The sequence below is a fragment of the Prenolepis imparis genome, unplaced genomic scaffold, assembly GCF_030444845.1.
Source record: "Prenolepis imparis isolate NDT839.2.m4 unplaced genomic scaffold, iyPreImpa1.0 SCAF_15, whole genome shotgun sequence".
Taxonomy (NCBI): domain Eukaryota; kingdom Metazoa; phylum Arthropoda; class Insecta; order Hymenoptera; family Formicidae; genus Prenolepis; species Prenolepis imparis.
This window is the reverse complement of record NW_028141173.1, coordinates 792,750-817,021: the sequence shown is the minus strand read 5'-3', so window position 1 is coordinate 817,021 and position 24,272 is coordinate 792,750. Positions and strand designations below refer to the sequence as shown.

The 24,272-nt window shown below is 27.7% G+C and overlaps 7 protein-coding genes across 7 annotated transcripts; all 7 read left to right on the top strand.

Moving 5' to 3' along the window:
- The first annotated feature begins 382 nt into the window (after positions 1–382).
- LOC145946200 (mevalonate kinase-like) lies at positions 383–1,928 on the top strand. The gene is made up of 2 exons (XM_083055724.1): positions 383–1,432; positions 1,574–1,928. The coding sequence occupies exons 1-2, from the start codon at positions 506–508 to the stop codon at positions 1,835–1,837; spliced, it is 1,191 nt and encodes a 396-aa protein (XP_082911850.1). The 5' UTR covers positions 383–505; the 3' UTR covers positions 1,838–1,928.
- Positions 1,929–5,584: 3,656 nt separating this feature from the next.
- On the top strand, positions 5,585–7,902 carry LOC145946081 (mevalonate kinase-like). Its single transcript, XM_083055480.1, has 2 exons — positions 5,585–6,685; positions 6,834–7,902. The coding sequence occupies exons 1-2, from the start codon at positions 5,771–5,773 to the stop codon at positions 7,089–7,091; spliced, it is 1,173 nt and encodes a 390-aa protein (XP_082911606.1). The 5' UTR covers positions 5,585–5,770; the 3' UTR covers positions 7,092–7,902.
- A 3,091-nt stretch (positions 7,903–10,993) lies between these two features.
- LOC145946100 (mevalonate kinase-like) lies at positions 10,994–12,885 on the top strand. Its single transcript, XM_083055503.1, has 2 exons — positions 10,994–12,129; positions 12,287–12,885. Exons 1-2 carry the CDS (start codon positions 11,227–11,229, stop codon positions 12,545–12,547), a joined length of 1,164 nt encoding a protein of 387 aa, XP_082911629.1. The 5' UTR covers positions 10,994–11,226; the 3' UTR covers positions 12,548–12,885.
- A 2,071-nt stretch (positions 12,886–14,956) lies between these two features.
- Positions 14,957–16,253, top strand: LOC145946319 (uncharacterized). Its single transcript, XM_083055883.1, has 2 exons — positions 14,957–15,865; positions 15,996–16,253. Exons 1-2 carry the CDS (start codon positions 14,957–14,959, stop codon positions 16,251–16,253), a joined length of 1,167 nt encoding a protein of 388 aa, XP_082912009.1.
- A 1,582-nt stretch (positions 16,254–17,835) lies between these two features.
- On the top strand, positions 17,836–19,770 carry LOC145946102 (mevalonate kinase-like). The gene is made up of 2 exons (XM_083055504.1): positions 17,836–19,269; positions 19,403–19,770. The coding sequence occupies exons 1-2, from the start codon at positions 18,367–18,369 to the stop codon at positions 19,661–19,663; spliced, it is 1,164 nt and encodes a 387-aa protein (XP_082911630.1). The 5' UTR covers positions 17,836–18,366; the 3' UTR covers positions 19,664–19,770.
- Positions 19,771–21,740: 1,970 nt separating this feature from the next.
- Positions 21,741–22,587, top strand: LOC145946199 (mevalonate kinase-like). The gene is made up of 2 exons (XM_083055723.1): positions 21,741–22,497; positions 22,562–22,587. The coding sequence occupies exons 1-2, from the start codon at positions 21,741–21,743 to the stop codon at positions 22,585–22,587; spliced, it is 783 nt and encodes a 260-aa protein (XP_082911849.1).
- On the top strand, positions 22,573–23,099 carry LOC145945957 (mevalonate kinase-like). The gene is made up of 2 exons (XM_083055265.1): positions 22,573–22,628; positions 22,771–23,099. Exons 1-2 carry the CDS (start codon positions 22,587–22,589, stop codon positions 23,026–23,028), a joined length of 300 nt encoding a protein of 99 aa, XP_082911391.1. The 5' UTR covers positions 22,573–22,586; the 3' UTR covers positions 23,029–23,099.
- The last annotated feature ends 1,173 nt before the right edge of the window (positions 23,100–24,272 follow it).

Here is a 24,272-nt window from a genome sequence, read left to right as displayed (position 1 = left end):
ACATATATAGGTATATTTTTATATTTATCATATATGAAATTATATTCATTTATATTTATACGATACATATGCGTTCTAATACAAATATTTTAAAGCTATGATATCGAATATTATTTGAAACGTGTCTACGACAACAAGATAATTGGTTTATGATATTGAAAATAATATGTAATTCTTAAATTAGATATGAGCATATATTCTAACGACTTCTGATTAAAACATTGAAAAAGTCTGACTTTGTAGTTCGTATATAAAGTCATGAGACATTGGGGTAATGTTATTATATGTTCCGAAAGGAAATCAGTCACGACTGAGACGTGAAAGTGTACAGGAAATATAAACACTGCCTTGTGTGCGATAAAGAACGTTTCAAATTTTTATTATTAGTGGCATCTTTTTTCTTGTCTATGATATAAAGATTTAATAGTTGAAAATAAAAAAAAAACACTTTACTGTTCAACGTTACAATTCTGTGAAGAAGAGATATTTTTATTGAATAAAAAGGATGGCTAGTTTTGAAGTTTCCGCACCGGGCAGAATCATCTTATCCGGAGAACATTCGGTGATGTATAAAAGAGCTTGCGTTGCGACCGGCTTAGATCTTCATACCAAACTCGAATTCCACGAACTACCTAATGAGAAACAAATTAAGATAGATTTTCCTGCCGTCGACTTAATTGGGTATACTATATCTTTAGAAGAAGTTCGAAAAATATTTTCTGAACCTGTTATCATACAAATACATCCAATGAATCTATTTGAATATGTGAAATCTTTTATTACTATTAACGGTAAGTGGACAACATTAGAGCAGAGATTGAGTTTACGAATATTCTTTTTCTTGCTTTATTCTATCGCTATCCGTGAGGAATTCGAGATAAAATCTTTTTACGTAAAAGTATCCACGGAAATACCCATCGGCGCTGGTCTTGGTAGTTCGACATCGTTCGTAGTATGTCTCGCAACGTGCTTTTTGCATTGGAAGCGTATACAGAGAGGTGATGACTTCTCATTTGAACTTGCTCTATTTAATTATCAAATTTTGGAGGATATTAAAACTTATACTAAACACTGCGAGAAATATGTGCAAGACGATGCGTGTACAACGATCGATAGCAATATTTGCGTATATGGCAATACAACAGTATGTCGACTTGACAATTATATAAGATATTCTGCAGAGTCTCGGAATGTGATGAAAATGAAGATTCTACTGATCGATTCAAAGATTCGCCAGAATAAATTCGAACTAGTGGAACAATTGGCAAGGCTGCAACACTATTCTTCTATGACATTTGAGTCTTTATTAGATCAATTAAACAACAAAGCAATACAAATATATTATAAGCTCAGATCAATAAATAATGCCACGGCCAATTTACGTAGTCAGCATTTGTACAATCTAGTTGAACAACATAACAATGAATTAAAGGTATTTTTTTCGTTTTTATTCAATAGTGTTATTATACATATATATATAGTTTAATCTTGATGTGTTGACAAGATTATCCAGTACATAATTATCTGATAGAATGTGCATTGTTTTATAACTAACATTTTTCATGATTTGCAGATGTGCATTATACGGAATCAACAATTATTGAGTGAAAGTAGTTTGTCGAATGACGCATTTGATAATATTTGTTCGATTGCAAACACATATGGATTAGCGGGAAAGCTTACAGGTTTTGGAGGCAGATTTGCATACATTCTGCTACTACCGACCACTTCAATCTCTCATATCTTGGAAGCTAAACGTTGTTTAACAAATGCGGGTTACACTGTCAAAAATACCTTCATCAATTGTGAAGGAGTGAAAATTTATAATTCTAATTAAAATTATAGGGATTATATATATCAATGATTCAATAATTATAAATAGATAAATGTTAAAAAATGAGGCAAATTTACTAACTTAATAATTGTGATATTTTAAGGAAAGTATGACGAACAATATACAGTTTTGTTCAATATGTATTCTGTTGTTTAAAGATCGTGGTCACTTAATGATGAGGTATTGAATTATTAAATCAAAGGTGAGAAATCATTGAATATTTTTCTTGTAAAATATATCGAAAAATATTAGTTTTTTCGTTTGCTATCCGATTCTACTTAACAAATATAAGTGATGAAAATGTTGCGCCAAGATCATGCGCTGCAATAAATATACAGAAAGACTTTTTCGATTTATAATTTAAATGATATACATAATGCTTCATAATTTAAATTATATAATGCAATTTGAATGAAAAATGTGTCGAACAGTTTTGAATTATATTTTTTCGTGAAGCTTATAAAAAGAGGAATTATGAAATAAAATTTATTTAATCAGCATTATTTATTAAATGAATATTTATCTGTTAACTGCAAGGTTGATAGTATCTGTGTTAGATATTATCCGGCGCATGTTTTATGATGTATGTTTATGTAAAAATTAGAGCTGATAAAATGATTTTAATTGTTTGTTAAGCAACCGGAAACAATAGTTCAAAATGTTTAACTTTTTATTAGGTAATAATGCTATATAATTCATGAACGCGAATTATGAAACATGTTGTATATCTGTGATTTATTATCACATGTTTTAGCTTTGGAAAAATGAAGACATAATTAAATAAGTTATACGTGCAATTATTTTGGTAATAAAAAGTAATATTTTTGATATATTTTAGCATTTTTTATCGAAAACGAGTGTTGTATGAAAAGAATAATTAATTTTCATAAACTCTTGAATTTACATGTTTTTCATTTTTAACTTCATTATTCAAAGTAACTTGAAATAAAAAGCATAAATCGTAATAGAGATTTTAAAGTAATTGTGTCGATTTAATATACAAATTATTATATTATTATTTGAAAAGATGACAGCAAAGTTTTCTATTGCGTTAATAATGTCTATATGAATATGACTATATTATTACGATGTAAAAATTAATTACGACAATTATTTCAATTGAATTTGCACAATAGCTAGAGATTGTCTGTAGAGAAGGAAAAGGATATTTATTTTTATTCCTTTTTTATATCTTCAATTTTATATAGATACTAAAGATTTATCTATTCATAAAATAATTCAGAAAAAGAGATAACGTCATTCTGCTTGAGTATTCTCGAGCCGACATTCGTAATACATTAAGTTAATTATTAAGTGGAAATAAACTCTCATCATTGAGATCTGTAAAATAACAGAGATTACGATATATTCATCTTTTATATGTCGAAATTATATAATTAAGTTATATTAAATAATATAATTTGACATAAATACTACATTTTGATATATCTCAATTATGTACTGATCGACGAGAAAGTTTATTTTTATTTGTATTTTATTAATATATATATATATATATATATATATATATATATTAATAAAATACAAATATATATATATATATTGTATTTTTATATATTGCGAAATTTCGACATGTAAATATGATGTACATTGTGTATCAATGCAAATAAAATAATGAAAATTTGTCTGATTGTTGATTGCAATTAATACATTTTCTAATTTTGTATAAGTATGTATATATAATTATAATTATTATATATAAGTTTTTAAATGATGAAGTTAACAGTTAAATTAAAGTTTGATTAAAGTATCAAAAAGCTTTGCCATTGTAGGTAATCAATATTGTTCGCGTCTTTGAAATTGTTATTATTGAGAAATCAGTCATGCTCGAGACGCGGAATGATACAACACAGGAAGATATTAAAATCTGTCTTGTGATAATGAACGTTTTCGAATAATTATATATATTTCTGTATATTTTTATATTATCCATATTTCTCTTTTTTCTATAATATAAAGTTTCAATAGTTGAAATATGTATTATTCAGTCTTGTGTGTGGAGCCTTGAGAGAAGAGACAAAGATAATTTGCGGCTATTTTGATAAAAATAGGAAAGAACGTGAACTTGATTAAATTTAATATAAGATTGAATTTTTATAAATATAAATTCAGTAACATATAGACGACGAATTATTTTCATCACATATAAACGACGTTACGCGCTTCATCGAGTTATTATATATTACAAAAAGGAAAAGGATTGACAAATATTATCTCGGTATTTTTATTAGTGTTATGCAAAAATACGTTTTCTGAGATTTAATAAATATCTATAAGAGCTATAACAACAAATTTTTAATTATTTCCGATTTACTGTTCAATGTTATGTTAATCTTTTTATAGTGTAAAGATTTTTATTCATAAAAGGGATGATTAAGTTCAAAGTTTTCGCATCGGGCAGAATGATCTTATTCGGAGATCACATGATATAATGTATGGAAAACTTGTTGTAGTGGCCAGTTCAGATCTTCATACCATGTTCGAATATTGCGGACTATTTGATGAGCCAAAAAGCGTTATTAAAATAGAGTTTTACTAATGTTGATTTAATATTGAATATATTTTTGGTAATTGTCAACTTTTTTTATATACTTATATACATTCTGTTGCTTAATGTTCACGTCCTTTAATAATAATTGTTGTATTGAATTATATGAAATCAAAGGTGAGAAATTTTTTTCTTGTAATATTTGGAAAATAATTGTAAAATTAAAAAAAATTTAATTTTTTTTATATACTATCATTCTACTTCAAGAATAAAAGTGATGAAACTGTTGTGCAAAGATTATGCGCCAATAAATATGTATGTTATACCGCAGGATCCTTCTGATTTGTAAATTAATACATATTTATATATATATAGTGTTATCAATCTTATGAATAATATTTTGTAATTTGTGACTGAAGATTAATCGAAAAGTTTTGAATTAGTAATTAACATACAAATAATTATATTAATTAATAAATAGATGTTAGAAAAATTATTTTTTGCCTAAGAATATCTATATGGTAACGTGGAAAATGATATTCTGTTAAGATGCAAAATAATTACAATAATTATTCCAATTAGATTTGCGTAATTTGTAGTGATAGCCTGAAAAAAGATATTTATTTATATTCTATTTCTTTATATCTTCAGTTTTATAGATATATTATAGATTTATGAAAGATTTAATAAAAAAATATAGATTATATACTACTTCGGAATAATTCGCTTCAGTCTGAGTTCGTGATAAATGTTAAATCCAATTAAATTTTAGGCATAAATGTGCAATCTATTAAATAAGAGAAATAGCGTTTTTCATTTTTACGTCAATTTTAATTATAATTATATGATTATATTGCAATGTAATCCAAAATACGAGTATTCAAACGAGATACTTTATGAAATAACTTGCATTAAAGTAATATACATATATAGGTATATTTTTATATTTATCATATATGAAATTATACTCATTTATATTTATACGATACATATGCGTTCTAATACAAATATTTTAAAGCTATGATATCGAATATTATTTGAAACGTGTCTACGACAATAAGATAATTGGTTTATGATATTGAAAATAATATGTAATTCTTAAATTAGATATGAGCATATATTCTAACGACTTCTGATGAAAACATTGAAAAAGTTTGACTTTGTAGTTCGTATATAAAATCATGAGACATTGGGGTAATGTTATTATATGTTCCGAAAGGAAATCAGTCACGACTGAGACGTGAAAGTGTACAGGAAATATAAACACTGCCTTGTGCGCGATAACGAACGTTTCAAATTTTTATTATTAGTGGCATCTTTTTTCTTGTCTATGATATAAAGATTTAATAGTTGAAAATAAAAAAAAACACTTTACTGTTCAACGTTACAATTCTGTGAAGAAGAGATATTTTTATCGAATAAAAAGGATGGCTAGTTTTAAAATTTCCGCACCGGGCAGAATTGTCTTATCCGGAGAGCATTCGGTGATGTATAGAAGACATTGCGTTGCGACCAGCTTAGATCTTCGTACCAAACTTGAATTCTGCGAACTACCAAATGAGACAGAAATTAAGGTAGACTTCCCTGAAATTGAGCTAATTGGGTATAATATATCTTTAGAAGAAGTTCGAAAATTCTTTTCTGAAGATGATAACATAAAAGCATATCCAATCTCTGTGTTTGAATACGTAAAATTCTTTATTACTTTCAACGGTAAGTGGTGTACATTAAAGCAGAGATTGAGTTTACAAATATTCTTTTTCTTGCTTTATTCTATCGCTCATAATGAAAGACTCGAGATAAAATCTTTTCACGTAAAAGTGTCCACGGATATACCCGGTCCTGGTCTTGGTGGATCGACATCGTTCGTGATATGTCTCGCAGCGTGCTTTCTTCATTGGAAGTGTCTACAGAGTGGTAATCACTCTATTGAACTTAATGATCAATTTTTGGAGAATGTTCAAATTTACACTAAACACTGCGAGAAATATGTGCAAGACTATACGTGTACAATGATTGATAGTATGGTTTGCACACATGGCAGAATAATAAAATGTCGACTTCAAAATTACACAAAATGTTCTATAAACACAAGGAATATAATAAAAATGAAGATTCTACTGATCAATTCAAAAATTCACCAGAATAAATGCGAACGAGTGGAACAATTGGCAAGGCTGCAACACTATTCTTCTATGACATTTGAGTCTTTATTAAATATATTAGATGCCACAGCAGTACAAATATATCATAAGCTCCGTTTGATAAGTAATGCCAGCGAACAATCCTTGGACAGTTCATCTAGTCGGCGTTTATACAATCGACATATCAAAGAATTAAAGGTATTTTTTTCGTTTTTATCTAACAGTATTATTACACACACACACACACACACAGAGTTTGATCTTGCTGTGTTATTGACAAGATTGTCCAGTACTTATCTGTTAGAATGTGTATTGTTTTATAACTAACATTTTTCATGATTTGCAGACGTTGATTAAACAGAATCAACAATTATTGAAAGTAAATAGATTGTCGAATGACTCATTTGATAATATTTGTTCGATTGCAAACAATTATGGATTAGCGGGAAAGCTTACAGGTTTTGGAGGCGGATTTGCATACATTCTGCTACCACCGAGCACTCCAATCTCTCATAGCTTGGAAGTTATACGTCACTTACAAGATGAGGGTTACATTGTCAAAAATACATTCATTAATTGTGAAGGAATAAAAATTGATAATTAATTCTAATCAAAATTATAGCGATTTTATATATATAAATGATTAAATAATTATAAATAGATAAATGTAAAAATTAGGACAAAATTACTAACTTAATAATTGTGATATTTTAAGAAAAATATGACGAACAATATACATTTTTGTTCAAAAAGTATATTCTGTTGCTTAAAGATCGTGGTCACTTAATGTGCTATTGAATTATGAAATCAAAGGTGAGAAATCATTAAATATTTTTCTTGTAAAATATATCGAAAAATATTAGTTTTTTTCGTATTCTATCCCATTCTGCTTCAAAAATATAAGTGATGAAAATGTTACGCCAAGATCATGCGCTGCAATAAATATACAGAAGACTTTTCCAATTTATAATTTAAATGATATATACATAATGCTTCATAATTTAAATTATATAATGCAATTTGAATAAAAAATGTGTCGAACAGTTTTGAATTATATTTTTTCGTGAAGCTTAAAAAGAAGAATTATGAAATAAAATTTATTTAATCAGCATTGTTTATTAAATGAATATTTATCTGTTAACTGCAAGGTTGATAGTATCTGTTTTACATACTATCCGGCGCATGTTTTATGATGTATGTTTATGTAAAAATTAGAGCTGATGAAATGATTTTAATTGTTTCTTTGTTAAGCAACCGAAAACAATAGTTCATAATTTTTAACTTTTTATTAGATAATAATGCTATGTAATTCATGAACGCGAATTATGAAACATGTTGTATATCTGTAATTTATTATCACATATTCTAGCTTTGGAAAAATGAAGACATAATTAAATAAGTTATACGTGCAATTATTTTGGCAATAAAACGTAATATTTTTGATATATTTTAGTATTATCGAAAATGAGTGTTATATGAAAAGAATAATTAATTTTCATAAACTCTTGAATTTACATGTTTCTCATTTTTAACTTCATTATTCAAAGTAACTTGAAATAAAAAGCAGAAATCATAATAGAGATTTTAAAGTAATTGTGTCGATTTAATATACAAATTATTACATTATTATTTGAAAAGATGACAGCAAGGTTTTCTTTTGCGCTAATAATGTCTATATGAATATGACTATATTATTACGATGTAAAAATTAATTACGACAATTATTTTAATTGGATTTGCATGATAGCTAGAGATTATCTGTAGAGAAGGAAAAGGATATTTATTTTTATTCCTTTTTTATATCTTCAGTTTTATATAGATACTAAAGATTTATCTATTCATAGAATAATTAAGAAAAAGAGATAACGTCATTCTGCTTGAGTATTCGTAATAGATTAAGTTAATTATTAAGTTGAAATAAGCTCTCATCATTGAGATCTATAAAATAACAGAGATTACGATATATTCATCTTTTATGTCCAAATTATATAATTAAGTTATATTAAATAATATAATTTGACATAAATACTACATTTTGATATATCTCAATTATGTACTGATCGACGAGAAAGTATATTTTTATTTGTATTTTATTAATATATATATATATATATATTAATAAAATACAAATATATATATATTGTATTTTTATATATTGCGAAATTTCGACATGTAAATATGATGTACATTGTGTATTAATGCAAATAAAATAATGACAATTTGTCTGATTGTTGATTGCAATTAATACATTTTCTAATTTTGTATAATTATATATAACTATAATTATTATATATAAGTTTTTAAATGATGAAGTTAACAGTTAAATTAAAGTTTGATTAAAGCATCAAAAAACTTTGCCATTGTAGGTAATCAATATTTAGGCACGCGTCTTTGAAATTGTTATTATTGAGAAATCAGTCATGCTCGAGACGCGGAATGGTATAACACAGGAAGATATTAAAATCTGTCTTGTGATAATGAACGTTTTTGAATAATTATATATATTTCTGTATATTTATATTATTCATATTTATCTTTTTTTCTATAATATAAAGTTTCAATAATTGAAATATGTATTATTCAGTCTTGTGTGTGGAGCCTTGAGAGAAGAGACAAAGATAATTTGCGACTATGTTGATAACAATAGGAAAAAACGTGAACTTGATTAAATTTAAGATAATAAGATTGTATTTTTATAAATATAAATTCAATAACATATAGACGACGAATTATTTTCATTACATATAAACGACGTTACGCTTCATCGAGTTATACAAAAAGGAAAAGGATCGACAAATATTATTTCGGTATTTTTATTAGTGTTACGCATAAATACATTTTCTGAGATTTAATAAATATCTATAAGAGCTATAACAACAAATTTTTAATTATTTCCGATTTACTGTTCAATGTTATGTTAATCTTTTTATAGTGTAAAGATTTTTATTCATAAAAGGGATGATTAAATTCAAAGTTTTCGCATCGGGCAGAATGATCTTATTCGGAGATCATGATATAATGTATGGAAAACATGTTGTAGCGGCCAGTTCAGATCTTCGTACCATGTTCGAATATTGCGAACTATTTGATGAGCCAAAAAGCGTTATTAGGATAGAGTTCCCTAATGTTGATTTAATGTTGAATATATTTTTGATAATTGTCAACTTTTTATATATATATACATATATGTATATATATATATATATATATATATATATATATATATACATTCTGTTGCTCAAAGTTCACGTCCTTTAATAATAATTGTTGTATTGAATTATATGAAATCAAAGGTGAGAAATCATTTTTCTTGTAAAATATTTGGAAAATAATTGTAAAATTTAAAAAAATTTAATTTTTTTCATATACTATCATTCTACTTCAAAAATAAAAGTGATGAAACTGTTGTGCAAAGATTATGCGCCAATAAATATGTATGTAATACCGAGGGACCCTTCTGATTTGTAAATTAATATATATTTATATATATATAGTGTTATCAATCTTATGAATAATATTTCGTAATTTGTGACTGAAGATGAGTCAAAAAGTTTTGAATTAGTAATTAATATACAAATTATTATATTGATTAATAAATAGATGTTAGAGAAGTTATTTTTTGCCTAAGAATATCTATATAACGTGGAAAATGAAATTCTGTTAAGATGCAAAATAATTACAATAATTATTCCAATTAGATTTGCGTAATTTGTAGTGATAGCCTGGAAAAAGATATTTATTTATATTCTATTTCTTTATATCTTCAGTTTTATATATTACAGATTTATGAAAGATTTAATAAAAAAATATAGATTATATACTACTTCGGAATAATTCTCTTCAGTCGGAGTTCGTGATAAATGTTAAATCCAATTAAATTTTAGGCGTAAATGTGCAATCTATTAAATAAGAAAAATAGCGTTTTTTATTTTTACATCAATTATAATAATTATAATTATATGATTATATTGCAATGTGTGTGTAATCCAAGATACGAATATTCAAACGAGATACTTTATGAAATAAATTGCATTAAAGTAATATACATATATAGGTATATTTTTATATTTATTGTATGTTAAATTATACTCATTTATATTTATACGATACATATGCATTCTAATACAAATATTTTAAAGCTATGATATAGAATATTATTTGCATTAAAGTAATATACATATATAGGTATACTTTTATATTTATCGTATATGAAATTATACTCATTTATATTTATACGATACATATGCGTTCTAATACAAATATTTTAAAGCTATGATACAGAATATTATTTGAAACGTGTCTACGACAATAAGATTGGTTTATGATATTGAAAATAATATGTAATTCTTAAATTAGATATGAGCATATATTCTAACGACTTCTGATTAAAACATTGAAAAAGTCTGATTTCGTAGTTCGTATATAAAGTCATGACTTTGGGGTACTGTTATTATATGTTCCGAGACGAAATCAGTCACAATTGAGACGCGAAAGCGTACAGGAAATATAAACACTGTCTTGTGTGCGATAACGAACATTTCAAATTCTTATAATTGCCTTTTTTTATCTTGTCTACATTATAAAGATTTAATATAAGATTTAAAAAATATATAAATTTTGGTGCGTTAGTAAGAGAATGAAGAATGTTTTAAAAGCTACGCAAATTTAATTGTCAACTCTTTACTGTTCAACATTACATCAGTTCTGCGAAGAAGAGATATTTTCATTGAATAAAAAGGATGGCTAATTTTAAAATTTCCGCACCGGGCAGAATCATCTTATCTGGAGAGCATTCAGCGATGTATAGAAAACATTTTGTTGCGACCAGTATAAATCGTCGTACCGAGCTCAAATTTAGCCAACTGTCTGATGAAAAACAAATTATTAAGATAGACTTCTATAATGTTAAACTTCATGTGGAAATATCTTTAGAAGAAGTTCAAAGATTTTGTTCTGAAAGAAATGAAGTAAAACAAGATCCAATCAGTGTGCTTCATTACGTGAAATCCTTGATTACTTTAAACGGTCTGTGGTGTACATTCAAGCAAAGATTTAGTTTAAAAATATTCTTTTTCTTGTATTATACTATCGCTTTCGCAGAGGAGCTTGACATAAAACCTTTTCGTGTGCGAGTATCCACGGAATTACCCATCGGCGCTGGTCTTGGCAGTTCGACATCGTTCGCGGTATGTCTCGCAGCGTGCTTTCTTCATTGGAAGCGTCTACAAAGTGGTGATCACTCTATTGGATTTGATGATACATTTTTGGAGAATGTTAGAAATTACGCTAAATTCTGCGAGAAAGCTGTGCAAGACTATGAGTGTGCGTTCATCGATACCGAGGTTTGTGTATACGGCAAAACAATAAAATGTTTATTGACCGAACATATAAGAGTTTCTACGGAGGGCCAGAATATAACAAGAATGAAGATTCTACTAGTCGATTCAAAACTTTGTCAGAGAAAGTGCGATCAAGCAAAACAAATGGCAGGGCTGAAAAAAAACTCTCCCGCGTTTGATGATCTTATATCAAAATTAGACATTTTTGCAACAAGAATATATTATTTGCTAATTTACATAAATGAAAGCATCGGACAACCCGATCCACAGCGAAAGCAAGAGTTATTATATGATAAATTACAGGTATCAATTTTATTTTTATTTGTGTTATTATTTTATTATATATATATATATTTTTTTTTTTTTTCTTTAGTCTTGCTGTGTTGACAAGATTGTCCAGTACAAAATTATCTGTTAGAATATGTACCATTTTATGACTAACATTTTTCATATTTTGCAGTTACGCATTAGGGAGAATCAACAATTCTTGAAGGATAATAATTTGTCAGCTCAGGTATTTAACTATATTTGCTCGATTGCAAACGCTTGTGAATTCGCGGGAAAGGTTACAGGTTTTAGAGGTCAATTTGTATATATTCTGCTACCACCGAACATTGAAAATGAAAGAATCACAAATCTTTTGGAAAATTTAAGACATGAGGGTTTCTCTCATATCATAAATACCGACATCAATTGTGATGGAGTGAAAATTGATAATTAAATCTATTAAAATTATAGCGATTATATATAAATGATTAAATAATTATAAATAGATAAATGTAAAAATTAGGACAAAATTACTAACTTAATAATTGTGATATTTTAAGAAAAATATGACGAACAATATACATTTTTGTTCAATGTGTATATTCTGTTGCTTAAAGATCGTGGTCACTTAATGTGCTATTGAATTATGAAATCAAAGGTGAGAAATCATTAAATATTTTTCTTGTAAAATATATCGAAAAATATTAGTTTTTTTCGTATTCTATCCCATTCTGCTTCAAAAATATAAGTGATGAAAATGTTACGCCAAGATCATGCGCTGCAATAAATATACAGAAGACTTTTCCAATTTATAATTTAAATGATATATACATAATGTTTCATAATTTAAATTATATAATGCAATTTGAATGAAAAATGTGTCGAACAGTTTTGAATTATATTTTTTCGTGAAGCTTAAAAAGAAGAATTATGAAATAAAATTTATTTAATCAGCATTGTTTATTAAATGAATATTTATCTGTTAACTGCAAGGTTGATAGTATCTGTGTTACATACTATCCGGCGCATGTTTCATGATGTATGTTTATGTAAAAATTAGAGCTGATGAAATGATTTTAATTGTTTCTTTGTTAAGCAACCGAAAACAATAGTTCAAAATTTTTAACTTTTTATTAGGTAATAATGCTATATAATTCATGAACGCGAATTATGAAACATGTTATATATCTGTAATTTATTATCACATGTTCTAGCTTTGGAAAAATGAAGACATAATTAAATAAGTTATACGTGCAATTATTTTGGCAATAAAACGTAATATTTTTGATATATTTTAGCATTATCGAAAACGAGTGTTATAAGAAAAGAATAATTAATTTTCATAAACTCTTGAATTTACATGTTTCTCATTTTTAACTTCATTATTCAAAGTAACTTGAAATAAAAAGCAGAAATCATAATAGAGATTTTAAAGTAATTGTGTCGATTTAATATACAAATTATTATATTATTATTTGAAAAGATGACAGCAAAGTTTTCTTTTGCGCTAATAATGTCTATATGAATATGACTATATTATTACGATGTAAAAATTAATTACGACAATTATTTTAATTGGATTTGCACGATAGCTAGAGATTATCTGTAGAGAAGGAAAAGGATATTTATTTTTATTCCTTTTTTATATTTTCAGTTTTATATAGATACTAAAGATTTATCTATTCATAGAATAATTAAGAAAAAGAGATAACGTCATTCTGCTTGAGTATTCTCGAGCCGAAATTCGTAATACATTAAGTTAATTATTAAGTTGAAATAAGCTCTCATCATTGAGATCTGTAAAATAACAGAGATTACGATATATTCATCTTTTATATGTCGAAATTATATAATTAAGTTATATTAAATAATATAATTTGACATAAATACTACATTTTGATATATCTCAATTATGTACTGATCGACGAGAAAGTATATTTTTATTTGTATTTTATTAATATATATATATATATATATATATATATATATTAATAAAATACAAATATATATATATTGTATTTTTATATATTGCGAAATTTCGACATGTAAATATGATGCACATTGTGTATCAATGCAAATAAAATAATGACAATTTGTCTGAATGTTGATTGTAATTAATACATTTTCTAATTTTGCATAAGTATATATAACTATAATTATTATATATAAGTTTTTAAATGATGAAGTTAACAGTTAAGTTTGATTAAAGTATCAAAAAGCTTTGCCATTGTAGGTAATCAATATTTAAGTTCGCGTCTTTGAAGTTGTTATTATTGAAAAATCAGTCATGCTCGAGACGCGGAATGTTATAACACAGGAAGATATTAAAATCTGTCTTGTGATAACGAACGTTTTTGAATAATTATATATAGTTCTGTATATTTATATTATCCATATTTCTCTTTTTTTCTATAATATAAAGTTTTAATAGTTGAAATATGTATTATTCAGTATTGTGTGTGGAACCTTGAGAGAAGAGGCAAAGATAATTTGCTGTTTTGATAACAATAGAAAAGAACGTGAACCTGATTATGAATTTAAGATATTAAGATTTAATTTTTATAAATATAAATTCAATAACATATAGACGACGAATTATTTTCATCAAATATAAACGACGTTACGCTTTATCGAGTTATACAAAAAGGAAAAGGATCGACAAATATTATCTCGGTATTTTTATTAGTATTACGCATAAATACATTTTCTGAAATTTAATATATAAATATCTAATACATTTTTTGAAATTTAATATATAAATATCTATAAGAGCTGTAACAATACAAAATTTTAATTATTTACGATTTACTGTTCATGTTACGTTAATCTTTTTATAGTGTAAAGATTTTTATTCATAAAAGGGATGATTAAATTCAAAGTTTCCGCACCGGGCAAAATGATTTTATGCGGAGATCACATGATGATGTATGGAAAACATGTTGTGGCGGCCAGCTTAGATCTTCGTACCACGCTCAATTTCTGCGAACTACCTAATGAGCCAACAGACATTATTAAGATAGAATTTCCTGATATCGATCTATCGTTGAACTTTTCCTTAGAAGTATTTCTTAACTTCTTTTTTGTTAATAATACCCTTCACATATTTGAGAATGACATTACATTGCTGAAGCACGTGCAACACTTTATCACATTACACGGTATGTGGAAAACATACGCCCAGAAATTTAGCTTACAAACATTTCTTTATTTGTTTCTTCATATCGCCTACCACAAGAAACTCTGTGTAAAATCTTTTCGCGTACACTTGACCACGCAATTACCGATTCACGCTAATCTCGGCAGTTCATCATCGTTGGCGGCATGTCTTGCGGGGTGTTTTATACATTGGGCGCGTCTGCAGAAGGGTGCTCACAATGAATTTGACGACTATGATTTAGAAGACATCACGTTATACGTTAAGAACTGTGAGGGAATTGTGCAAAACTATATGTTCGAGATTGACCATGAGATATGCGTACATGGCCAAGTATTTAGATTTCAGTACCTCGATTCAGTTGATTCTAATATTAAAGTCATGGATGTGCCGAACATGAAGATTTTGCTAATTGACTCGAAAATTCGCTTGAATAAACACGAAGAGATATCGCGTATGGCATACTTGAAACATTCCAATCCCCAGGCCGCCAACATTATTTTAAATGTAATGGATAAACTATCGAAGAAGATTTGCATAATGCTCAAGGCAATTAATAATTACTATATAAATAATTTGCAACCACTGGAACCCTCCAGTCTATACAAGAAGTTAGGAGTAAGTATGTTTTTAGAAAACTGATAGTATTACTTTGTACTTTTATGTGGTGTCATTTGACAAATTTTCGGGTACATAATTATCTGATAAATATATTGTCTCTTAATGTAGATTTATTAACGCTTTGCAGGCCTCCATTGAGTCGTATCAAGAGACACTTTATGAATTAGGTTTGTCGCATCCCAACTTAGATATTATATGTTCAATCGCGAAAAATTATGGATTCGTGGGAAAACTCACAGGTCTTGGTGGATATGCATACATTCTGTTGCCGCCTGATACACCGAGAGAAAATATCGTGAATCTTTCAAGACATTTAACAACAGAGGGTTTCAATGTCATAATGACCAGCGTGAGTTGCAATGGCTTAAAATTTGACCAAGTATAATAAAATCATCAATTATATGAATAATGTAAGATTTTAGTTTAATTGCTTTTTAGTGTTATAAGTTAGGAAGAACTAATAATATTATGTGTGAAATTAGTTAGGAGTCATATTAATATTTTCATCATGTTAATATTTTTTTTATTATAAAATACATTGAATACATAAAATCTGTTTTTTTCGTATGTTATCCCATTCGCGTTCGAAAATATAGATTGATAAAAAAACATAATCGTATTGCAAGTTATGCGCAAAAAAATATATCGAAGAAATCTCTTTCTTCTGCTTCTTGAATATAATAATAAATTGAATCAATTGTATATCTCTGAATAAATTGGCATATATTTTCTATTTTAGGAAGTGTAGAGCGCATGTAAATTACTTTATGTATTTACTAATGTATGTATTTAAGTATTTACTAATGCAAAATAACAAATGATTAATTAATTAATTAATATATGCCAAAACAATTTTTTTGATATATTTTATCAATCCATATTATCGAAAGCAAGTATAATGATATGAGAGAAAAAACTAATTTTCTTTTAATGTACTTTGTAAGAAAAATATTTACATGTTTTCTTGTTTTTAACAATCTCATTAAATGTGGCTACAATAAAGAAACAAGAATTTTAACAGAAATAGCAAAATTCGTATCCATCGAATAAATATACAAATGTATTATCACATTGCTAGATAAAAAGATAAAATACGTTTATTAATACATTATAATATGGAAAATATCTATATTATTACATCTATATTATACATATATATCTATATTATACATTTATTATTAATATATATATATTATACATTTACGTATTGCTACATAATATAGACATAATATAGACATTGACGTATTATTACGTATTATAGACAATTAAACGTGTTGTATGTACACTGCATAGAGACAAAGTCCGAAAAAAATGATCTTTATTTTTTGTCTTTTATCTTGAATTTTATAGATTAAAATTTTTATTTGTGAGAGAAGTTAATAAAAATAAATATTATTATTCTGCCTCGGATTGATTTTGATTTTTAGGACGAAGTTGGTGATGCATCTGATTTAATTGAATTAAGCAATGCAATTTATAAAACGACAGCACTGTTAATTTTTCTGTATCAAAATTGTACAATTATACAATTATAAAATTATACAATTGTATTATGTCGAACAATATAAGTCGAGATACATTTAGTACTGCATTTTACGATACATATCTCAATTATGTTATAATCGGCGTCAAAGCACACTTTTATTTATAGCACGCTGTTATACATATTGCACAAATATAATCATAGAAACACATATGCGCAATTATACATACATGTATACTGCGTGTAAAACTGCGATCAGAAAAAATATCACGTGTAAATTATATTAATGCAAATTATATAATGACGATGTGTTTGTCTGTAACATTGCAAATAATATATGTCAGATTATGTATAAGTATGTGTACGTTTATTACTTCTTATTAAAGCATCCTCAAAAAATTTGGTAGTCAATATTTTGGCTCGCATATTTGGAGCGCTGTTCTTACTGTCGTAGAACGAAATCAGTCATGATCGAGACGCGGTTTGTACAACACGAAACATAAATACTGTCTTGCCGGAAACGGACGGTCACTAACAGTTCTCGAATAATTTTCATTATTGAGTGGCCTTTTTTTCTTTAGTGTTTATGTGATATAAAGTTTTAATTAATAATAAATAGTATAGCGTCATTAAACTTGTGTGTGTAAAGCCTCGAGAGAAGAAACGAAGACGATTCAGCTATTTCGCTAAGGATAAAAACAATAAGAAGGAATGAGAATTTGATTGAATCTAAGTGTGCATTTCTTTTGTATCCATATAATTCGATTAATGAAAAGTTACTTTAGTCATACGTAATCGATGCATCATTGATTTATATCAAACGAGAAGAGAAGCGACAAATATTATCTCGGTGACCTTCATCACGCGTTATATATATATGTATATATATATAAATACATTTTTCGTGATTCTAACAACTATAATCTTTAAAAACTGCGGAGTGGAGTGAATTTTTTACGATCAAAGTTACGTCGATCTTTTCGCGAAGTTGAGATTTTTTATTCGCAAAAGGAGTATGTCTATAAAATTCAAGATTTCCGTACCGGGCAGGATTTACTTGTGCGGAGAGCATATGATCATGTACGGAAGACACGCTTTGTCGACCAGCCTAGATCTCCGTACCACCGTCGAATTTTGCGAGATGGCTAACAATCCAACGATTCGGATACATTTCCCTGCCGTCGATTTATTGTTAAACGTGCCTCTACAAGTGATTAACAACTTCATCTCTACCGAAAATTATAGATATTTGGTTGATGACAATATCCTGTTTCTTAGACACGTGCAATACTTTATCACCGTAAACGGTATGTGGAAAACGTACGAGCAGAGATTTAGCCTACAGACCTTCTTCTTCCTGCTCTTATATATGTCTTATCACGAGCAAATCGAGATAGCATCTTTTAATATGCTGCTGACCACGGAGTTACCCATCGGTTCTGGTCTTGGTAGTTCATCGTCGTTCGCGGTTTGTCTCGCGGCCTGTTTCCTACATTGGGGACGCCTACAGAGGGGTTGTCACAATGGATTTACTAGTCATGAATTGGAATTGATCTCGGAATGCGCTATGTTTTCGGAGGAAGTTATACAGAACTATGTGTTTGAGACTAACCATGACGTGTGCACAAATGGTCAAGTGACACTGTTTCGATACAAGGAACTAATAAACTCTACCATTCGCTCTTTAAATATGCCAGAAATGGAAATTTTGCTGATCGATTCAAAATTTTATAACGATAAGCAAGAACAGATGAAAAAAGTGGCCGTGATGAAAAATTTATATGGCAACGGCGTCGATATAATTTTGAACAAGATCGACAATGTATCACAACAAGTTTATAGAATATTATCTACAATTAAGGATAGCCAGAGATGCGACAATGTACAACTACTAGAGGGATTATATAAAACGCTGCACGTAAGTCTTGTTTCGTTTTTCATTTCTTTGCGAATTATTATTACTTTTTTGTATAATTTTGTTTATAAAAATCTCGAGTTATCCGCTGGAAGTTGTATTGTTTTTTTCATCTAATTTTCTTAATGCTTTGCAGAACAACATTATATTGAATCAAGATATGTTAAAAAATTTAAATTTATCGAATCAGAATTTGGAAAGAATTTTCGCAATTGCGAAACATTATGGATTCGCGGGGAAACTCACAGGTTTTACAGGTGTATATGCATATATTTTATTACCGCCGAATACTTCGAATGAACACTTTAGTACTTTTTGGGGACAATTACAGATAGCAGGTTTTAATCCCATATTAACAAAAATAAATAGCTCTGGAGTAAAAATTGAAGATTTGTAGAATTTAAGAATATTAAAATTGTGTATATATAAATAATTAAATAACATGTGAGTAACTACATGCGAATAATATAGTAAGATTATGAATTTAATTATAATTATGTTATAAATGGGAAAGACCGAACAATATACAGTTTTACTATACAGTATATACTATATTTTGTTACTTGAGGTTTTTTTTCCTTTTAGTGATATCTCTTTCATTAATTGAATTATGAAGTTATAAGCAAGGAATGATTGTGAATATTTTTATTGTGCAAAATTTGTGAAAAAATTAATTTTTTCGTATGTCATCCCATTTGGGTTCGATAATACAAATTGATCAAAAGACACGACCAATGATTTTTTTTTGATGGATTAATAAATAGCTTTACTATATCTTACTTCACTTGTTACATAATCTTTTGAAAATGTAAAGCACATGCAGATGTTATATTATCCTTTAAGAATGCAGGATGACAAATGATGATTTTTTTAATTAGATATATTTTAACAATTGCAAATAATGAGGCGTATAAGAAAATCTATTTATTTCGACATATTTTGCAAGAAAAAAATTTTTATATTTCCTCGTTTATAAAGTCATCATTCAATGACTGCAGTGAGGAAAGTGGATCTAATCTTACTAAAAATAACAAAGCGCATATCCGTTGCATAAATAAAGTAGGAAATTAATTTTATTTTTTAAATTTCTATAGATATTATAGATTATTATAGATTATTGTAGATACTATAGATTATTATAGATATTAGTGTTATGCAGAGGTAGCAAAAGAGAAAAAAATGTATTTTATTTTTTTATTTTATCGAATTTTGTAGACTAAAATTTTATCATTTATAAGAAATATTAATAAAAAAAAGTATCACCATCCTGCCTCGAATTTTGACTCTCGAACTGAAATTGATGATGTTCCTTACTTATTGTATAATCGAATTAAGCTTTACACAATCGATCTAGAAAATAATAAGGGCAGCGTTGCCTATCGTCTGCGTCAAAATTATATAATCGAATTATATTAAATAATATAATTCGATGTACGAGTATTGTGGTTTATATCTCAATGATAAAATAATATGTGTCAAAGTATATTTTCTTTTGCATTTGCTGCATAAAATATTACACTCGCATATTTATACAGAAAATGTAGGCGTACTTGTACATATACTGTGAAACGTCAATATGTAAATATCATATATGTTGTCAATGCAAATAAGATGATGATTTATTTGACTATTATATATTATATTGTATATATTATATTATATATTATATTATGTAATATATTATATATTATATTATATATTATATTATATTATATAAATTATATATTATATTATATTATATAAATTATATATTATATTATATATTATATTATATAACATATTATATTGCAAATAATATATAATTTTCAGATTATATATGTAAGATTTTAATATGTAAGTTTGAATAATGTCTTATTAAAGCGTTTCAAAAAATTTTGGCATTGTAATCGATGTTTAGGCTTCGTAGCGCTGTCATTGTTATTGGGACGAAGTCAATCATGATCAAGACGCGAAATTGTAAACGACGCGAAGTGTAAACACTGTTTTGTGCGGAAACGAACGTTTTCGAATAATTTTCATTATGACTCTCTTTCTCTGGTCTATGTTTTAAAATTTCAATAGTTGAAAGTAATATTAGTATTATTCCGGCTTTTTTTTTTGTATGTGAAGCTTTTAAAATACTAGCAAAGACAATTTACGACTATTTCGTTAACAGCAGTGAAAAGCACAACGAGAAAGATTGAAAAAACTGATTGAATCTAACTAAGTGCGTTTCTTTTGTACAGAACAAAAATTCGACAACATATTGATGAATTATTTATGTACACATTGCCGACGTTATACATTTCTAACTTATACAAAACGAAAAGGAGTGATAAATATTATCTCAGTGACCTTCTTCACTTTATATATATGTAAATACATTTAATTTTGATAAATCTCTCTACAAGAACTACGGCAGATTTAATTTTCTACGATCTACCTGTTTAACGTTTATCGATCTGTCAAGAGTAAAGATTGTTATTCGTAAAAAAATGATTAAATTTAAAGTTTCCGCACCGGGCAAGCTAATTTTATACGGAGATAACTTGGCGATGTATGAAAGAAGTGTCGTGGCGGCCAGCTTAGATCTTCGAACGAGGCTTGAATTTTGCGAATTAACCGACAAACTAAAAAATATTATTAAGATAGAGTTCCCCGATGTCAATTTATCGTTAATCGTATCCTTAGAATTGGTTCTAAACTTCTTTTTCGATTATAATTACGTCGATGTGACGGATAATATCAGATTGCTTAAGCATGTGCAGTACTTTATCACGTTGAACGGCATGTGGACGACGTACGAGCAGAGATTTAGTTTACAAACATTTTTCTTCCTGTTTATACATATGATTCACTACGAGAATCTCGAGATAAAATCTTTTCACGTACACGTGACCACACAATTACCTATGAGCGCTGGTCTTGGCAGTTCGTCATCGTTTGCGGTATGTATCGCGGCCTGTTTCCTGCAATGGGGCCATCTGCAGAAAGGTGAACTCGGCGGAATTAGAGATATTGATATAGAAATTATCTCGGAATACGTTAAGAATTGCGAGGAGATGTTACAAAACTATGTAATTCAAGCTGACAACGACGTGTGTTCATACGGCCAAATAGTCAGATATTATTACGACTATCGGCAAAAAGGTATTACAATCTTGGACGTGCCGAGACTGAATATTATGCTCATCGACTCAAAAATTAGCAAAAATAAACGCGAACAAATAGAACAATTGGCCACACTAAATTGTAATGCACCCATTGATCGCATTCTTAATATAATCAACGATATATCGAACCTGGCTTGTGTCAGGCTTACTGGAATTAATAATATACTAATGAATGCTTGTCAATTACGCTCCACGTACGATGTATTGAAAGTAAGTTTTTTGCAACTTTTTATATTACTTTGATATTACTTTGTTACGTATTTTTGAATAGCTGTGCGTTTACAACAAACTGAAATAGATGTGATAATTCATTGGTAACTGTATTGTTTCTTAATTTCTTAATGTTTTGCAGATCTTTATTATGTTAAATCAACACTTCCTCACTTACTTAGGAATGTCGCATCCAAGGTTGGATCATATTTGTACGATTGCGAAAATGTATGGTTTTGCGGGAAAACTCACAAATTTTGGTGCAAGATACGCATACATCCTGTTGCCACCGGATACACCGAGAGAAAATATCGTGAATCTTTCAACACGTTTAATGACGGAAGGTTTCACTGTCACGATGACCAGCGTGAGTTGCAGCGGAGTAAGAATTGATGATTAAAATAATCAATATTATATTAATAATTAAGTAATAACTAAATATAGGTAAAATTATCAACTTGAATACTATGGTATTACAAAGGGGGAAAGACGGACACTATACAGTTTTGTATAATGTATTCTGTTGAAGTTTCTGCTCTTTTCGTATTGAATTGTGAAGTTATAAGGGGTTATTGAATATTTTTACTTCAAAATACATCGAAAGAAAATTAGTTTTTTATGTTATCTCACTTGCGTTTGTAAATAAATTGATGAAGAGACGATTAATAAGACTTTTTTTGGAGACTTTCGTGGATTAAATAAATAGCTAGATACTTTGATCACGCAGGATCTATCTTTGAAAATGTAAAGCGTATATACATATGTATACGTGTTGTATTATTATGCATTTATTTTTTCAAAGTAATAAAAAAAAAAGATTTTTTTATTTTACCAATCCATGATATCAAACAGTGAGTGTAAGAAAAAAAAACAATTTATTTCAACACGTATTTTGTAAGAAAAAAGTTTTCACGCTTTCTTATAACATTATTTAATGTGATTGCGACAAAGCAACAGGGATTTTAACAGGAACACGTGTGCAAATAAAACACGTGTCTGTTAAATAAATATACAAATTATCGCGTTTTATCAGATGAGAAAGTGACAATAAATTATTATTTTGCACTTAATAATTATATAATAAAATTATATTAAATGATATAATTCGATGATGAACGAATTCTGCGCGTTTTATTTTAAATCTCAAATTTATTTTATATCTTATAGTATCTATATCAAACCACATTTAACTTCTGTTGGATCTACTGCATAAAATATTATACACACGAAAATACGTAAGCGCATTTGCACATTTACTGTGAAACATCAATATGTAAATTATACATTATATAATTGTATTGTAAATATATATATATATATATTTGTATTGACAATGTATACATACGTTGTCAATATAAATTAATGGCAATTTGTTGACTGTTACATTGCAAATAATATATCATCCTTCAGATTATACATAAGTATCGATTTAAATAACTTTTTGAAAAGCTTTGACATTATCATCGATGTTTAGGACCTTCGTGGTTTCGGAGCGCTGTTATTGTTATTGAGACAATATCAGTCACCATCAAGTGTGAAATTATATAACACACGAAGTTTAAACACTGTTTTTTGTGGTAACGGACGTTCTCAAATAATTTTCTCGAATTAAGTGACTTTTAATTTTCCTGTCTCAATTATAAA

What these genes read in the sequence shown, in the direction of transcription:
- LOC145946200 (XM_083055724.1), top strand. Translation starts at nt 506, where the DNA reads ATGGCTAGTTTTGAAGTTTCCGCACCGGGCAGAATCATCTTATCCGGA. An exon ending in AACATAACAATGAATTAAAG is followed by an intron (nt 1,433 to 1,573) that starts GTATTTTTTTCG and finishes CATGATTTGCAG; the next exon opens with ATGTGCATTATACGGAATCA.
- LOC145946081 (XM_083055480.1), top strand. Translation starts at nt 5,771, where the DNA reads ATGGCTAGTTTTAAAATTTCCGCACCGGGCAGAATTGTCTTATCCGGA. An exon ending in GACATATCAAAGAATTAAAG is followed by an intron (nt 6,686 to 6,833) that starts GTATTTTTTTCG and finishes CATGATTTGCAG; the next exon opens with ACGTTGATTAAACAGAATCA.
- LOC145946100 (XM_083055503.1), top strand. Translation starts at nt 11,227, where the DNA reads ATGGCTAATTTTAAAATTTCCGCACCGGGCAGAATCATCTTATCTGGA. An exon ending in TATTATATGATAAATTACAG is followed by an intron (nt 12,130 to 12,286) that starts GTATCAATTTTA and finishes CATATTTTGCAG; the next exon opens with TTACGCATTAGGGAGAATCA.
- LOC145946319 (XM_083055883.1), top strand. Translation starts at nt 14,957, where the DNA reads ATGATTAAATTCAAAGTTTCCGCACCGGGCAAAATGATTTTATGCGGA. An exon ending in GTCTATACAAGAAGTTAGGA is followed by an intron (nt 15,866 to 15,995) that starts GTAAGTATGTTT and finishes AACGCTTTGCAG; the next exon opens with GCCTCCATTGAGTCGTATCA.
- LOC145946102 (XM_083055504.1), top strand. Translation starts at nt 18,367, where the DNA reads ATGTCTATAAAATTCAAGATTTCCGTACCGGGCAGGATTTACTTGTGC. An exon ending in GATTATATAAAACGCTGCAC is followed by an intron (nt 19,270 to 19,402) that starts GTAAGTCTTGTT and finishes AATGCTTTGCAG; the next exon opens with AACAACATTATATTGAATCA.
- LOC145946199 (XM_083055723.1), top strand. Translation starts at nt 21,741, where the DNA reads ATGATTAAATTTAAAGTTTCCGCACCGGGCAAGCTAATTTTATACGGA. An exon ending in ACAATTGGCCACACTAAATT is followed by an intron (nt 22,498 to 22,561) that starts GTAATGCACCCA and finishes GGCTTGTGTCAG; the next exon opens with GCTTACTGGAATTAATAATA.
- LOC145945957 (XM_083055265.1), top strand. Translation starts at nt 22,587, where the DNA reads ATGAATGCTTGTCAATTACGCTCCACGTACGATGTATTGAAA. An exon ending in CCACGTACGATGTATTGAAA is followed by an intron (nt 22,629 to 22,770) that starts GTAAGTTTTTTG and finishes AATGTTTTGCAG; the next exon opens with ATCTTTATTATGTTAAATCA.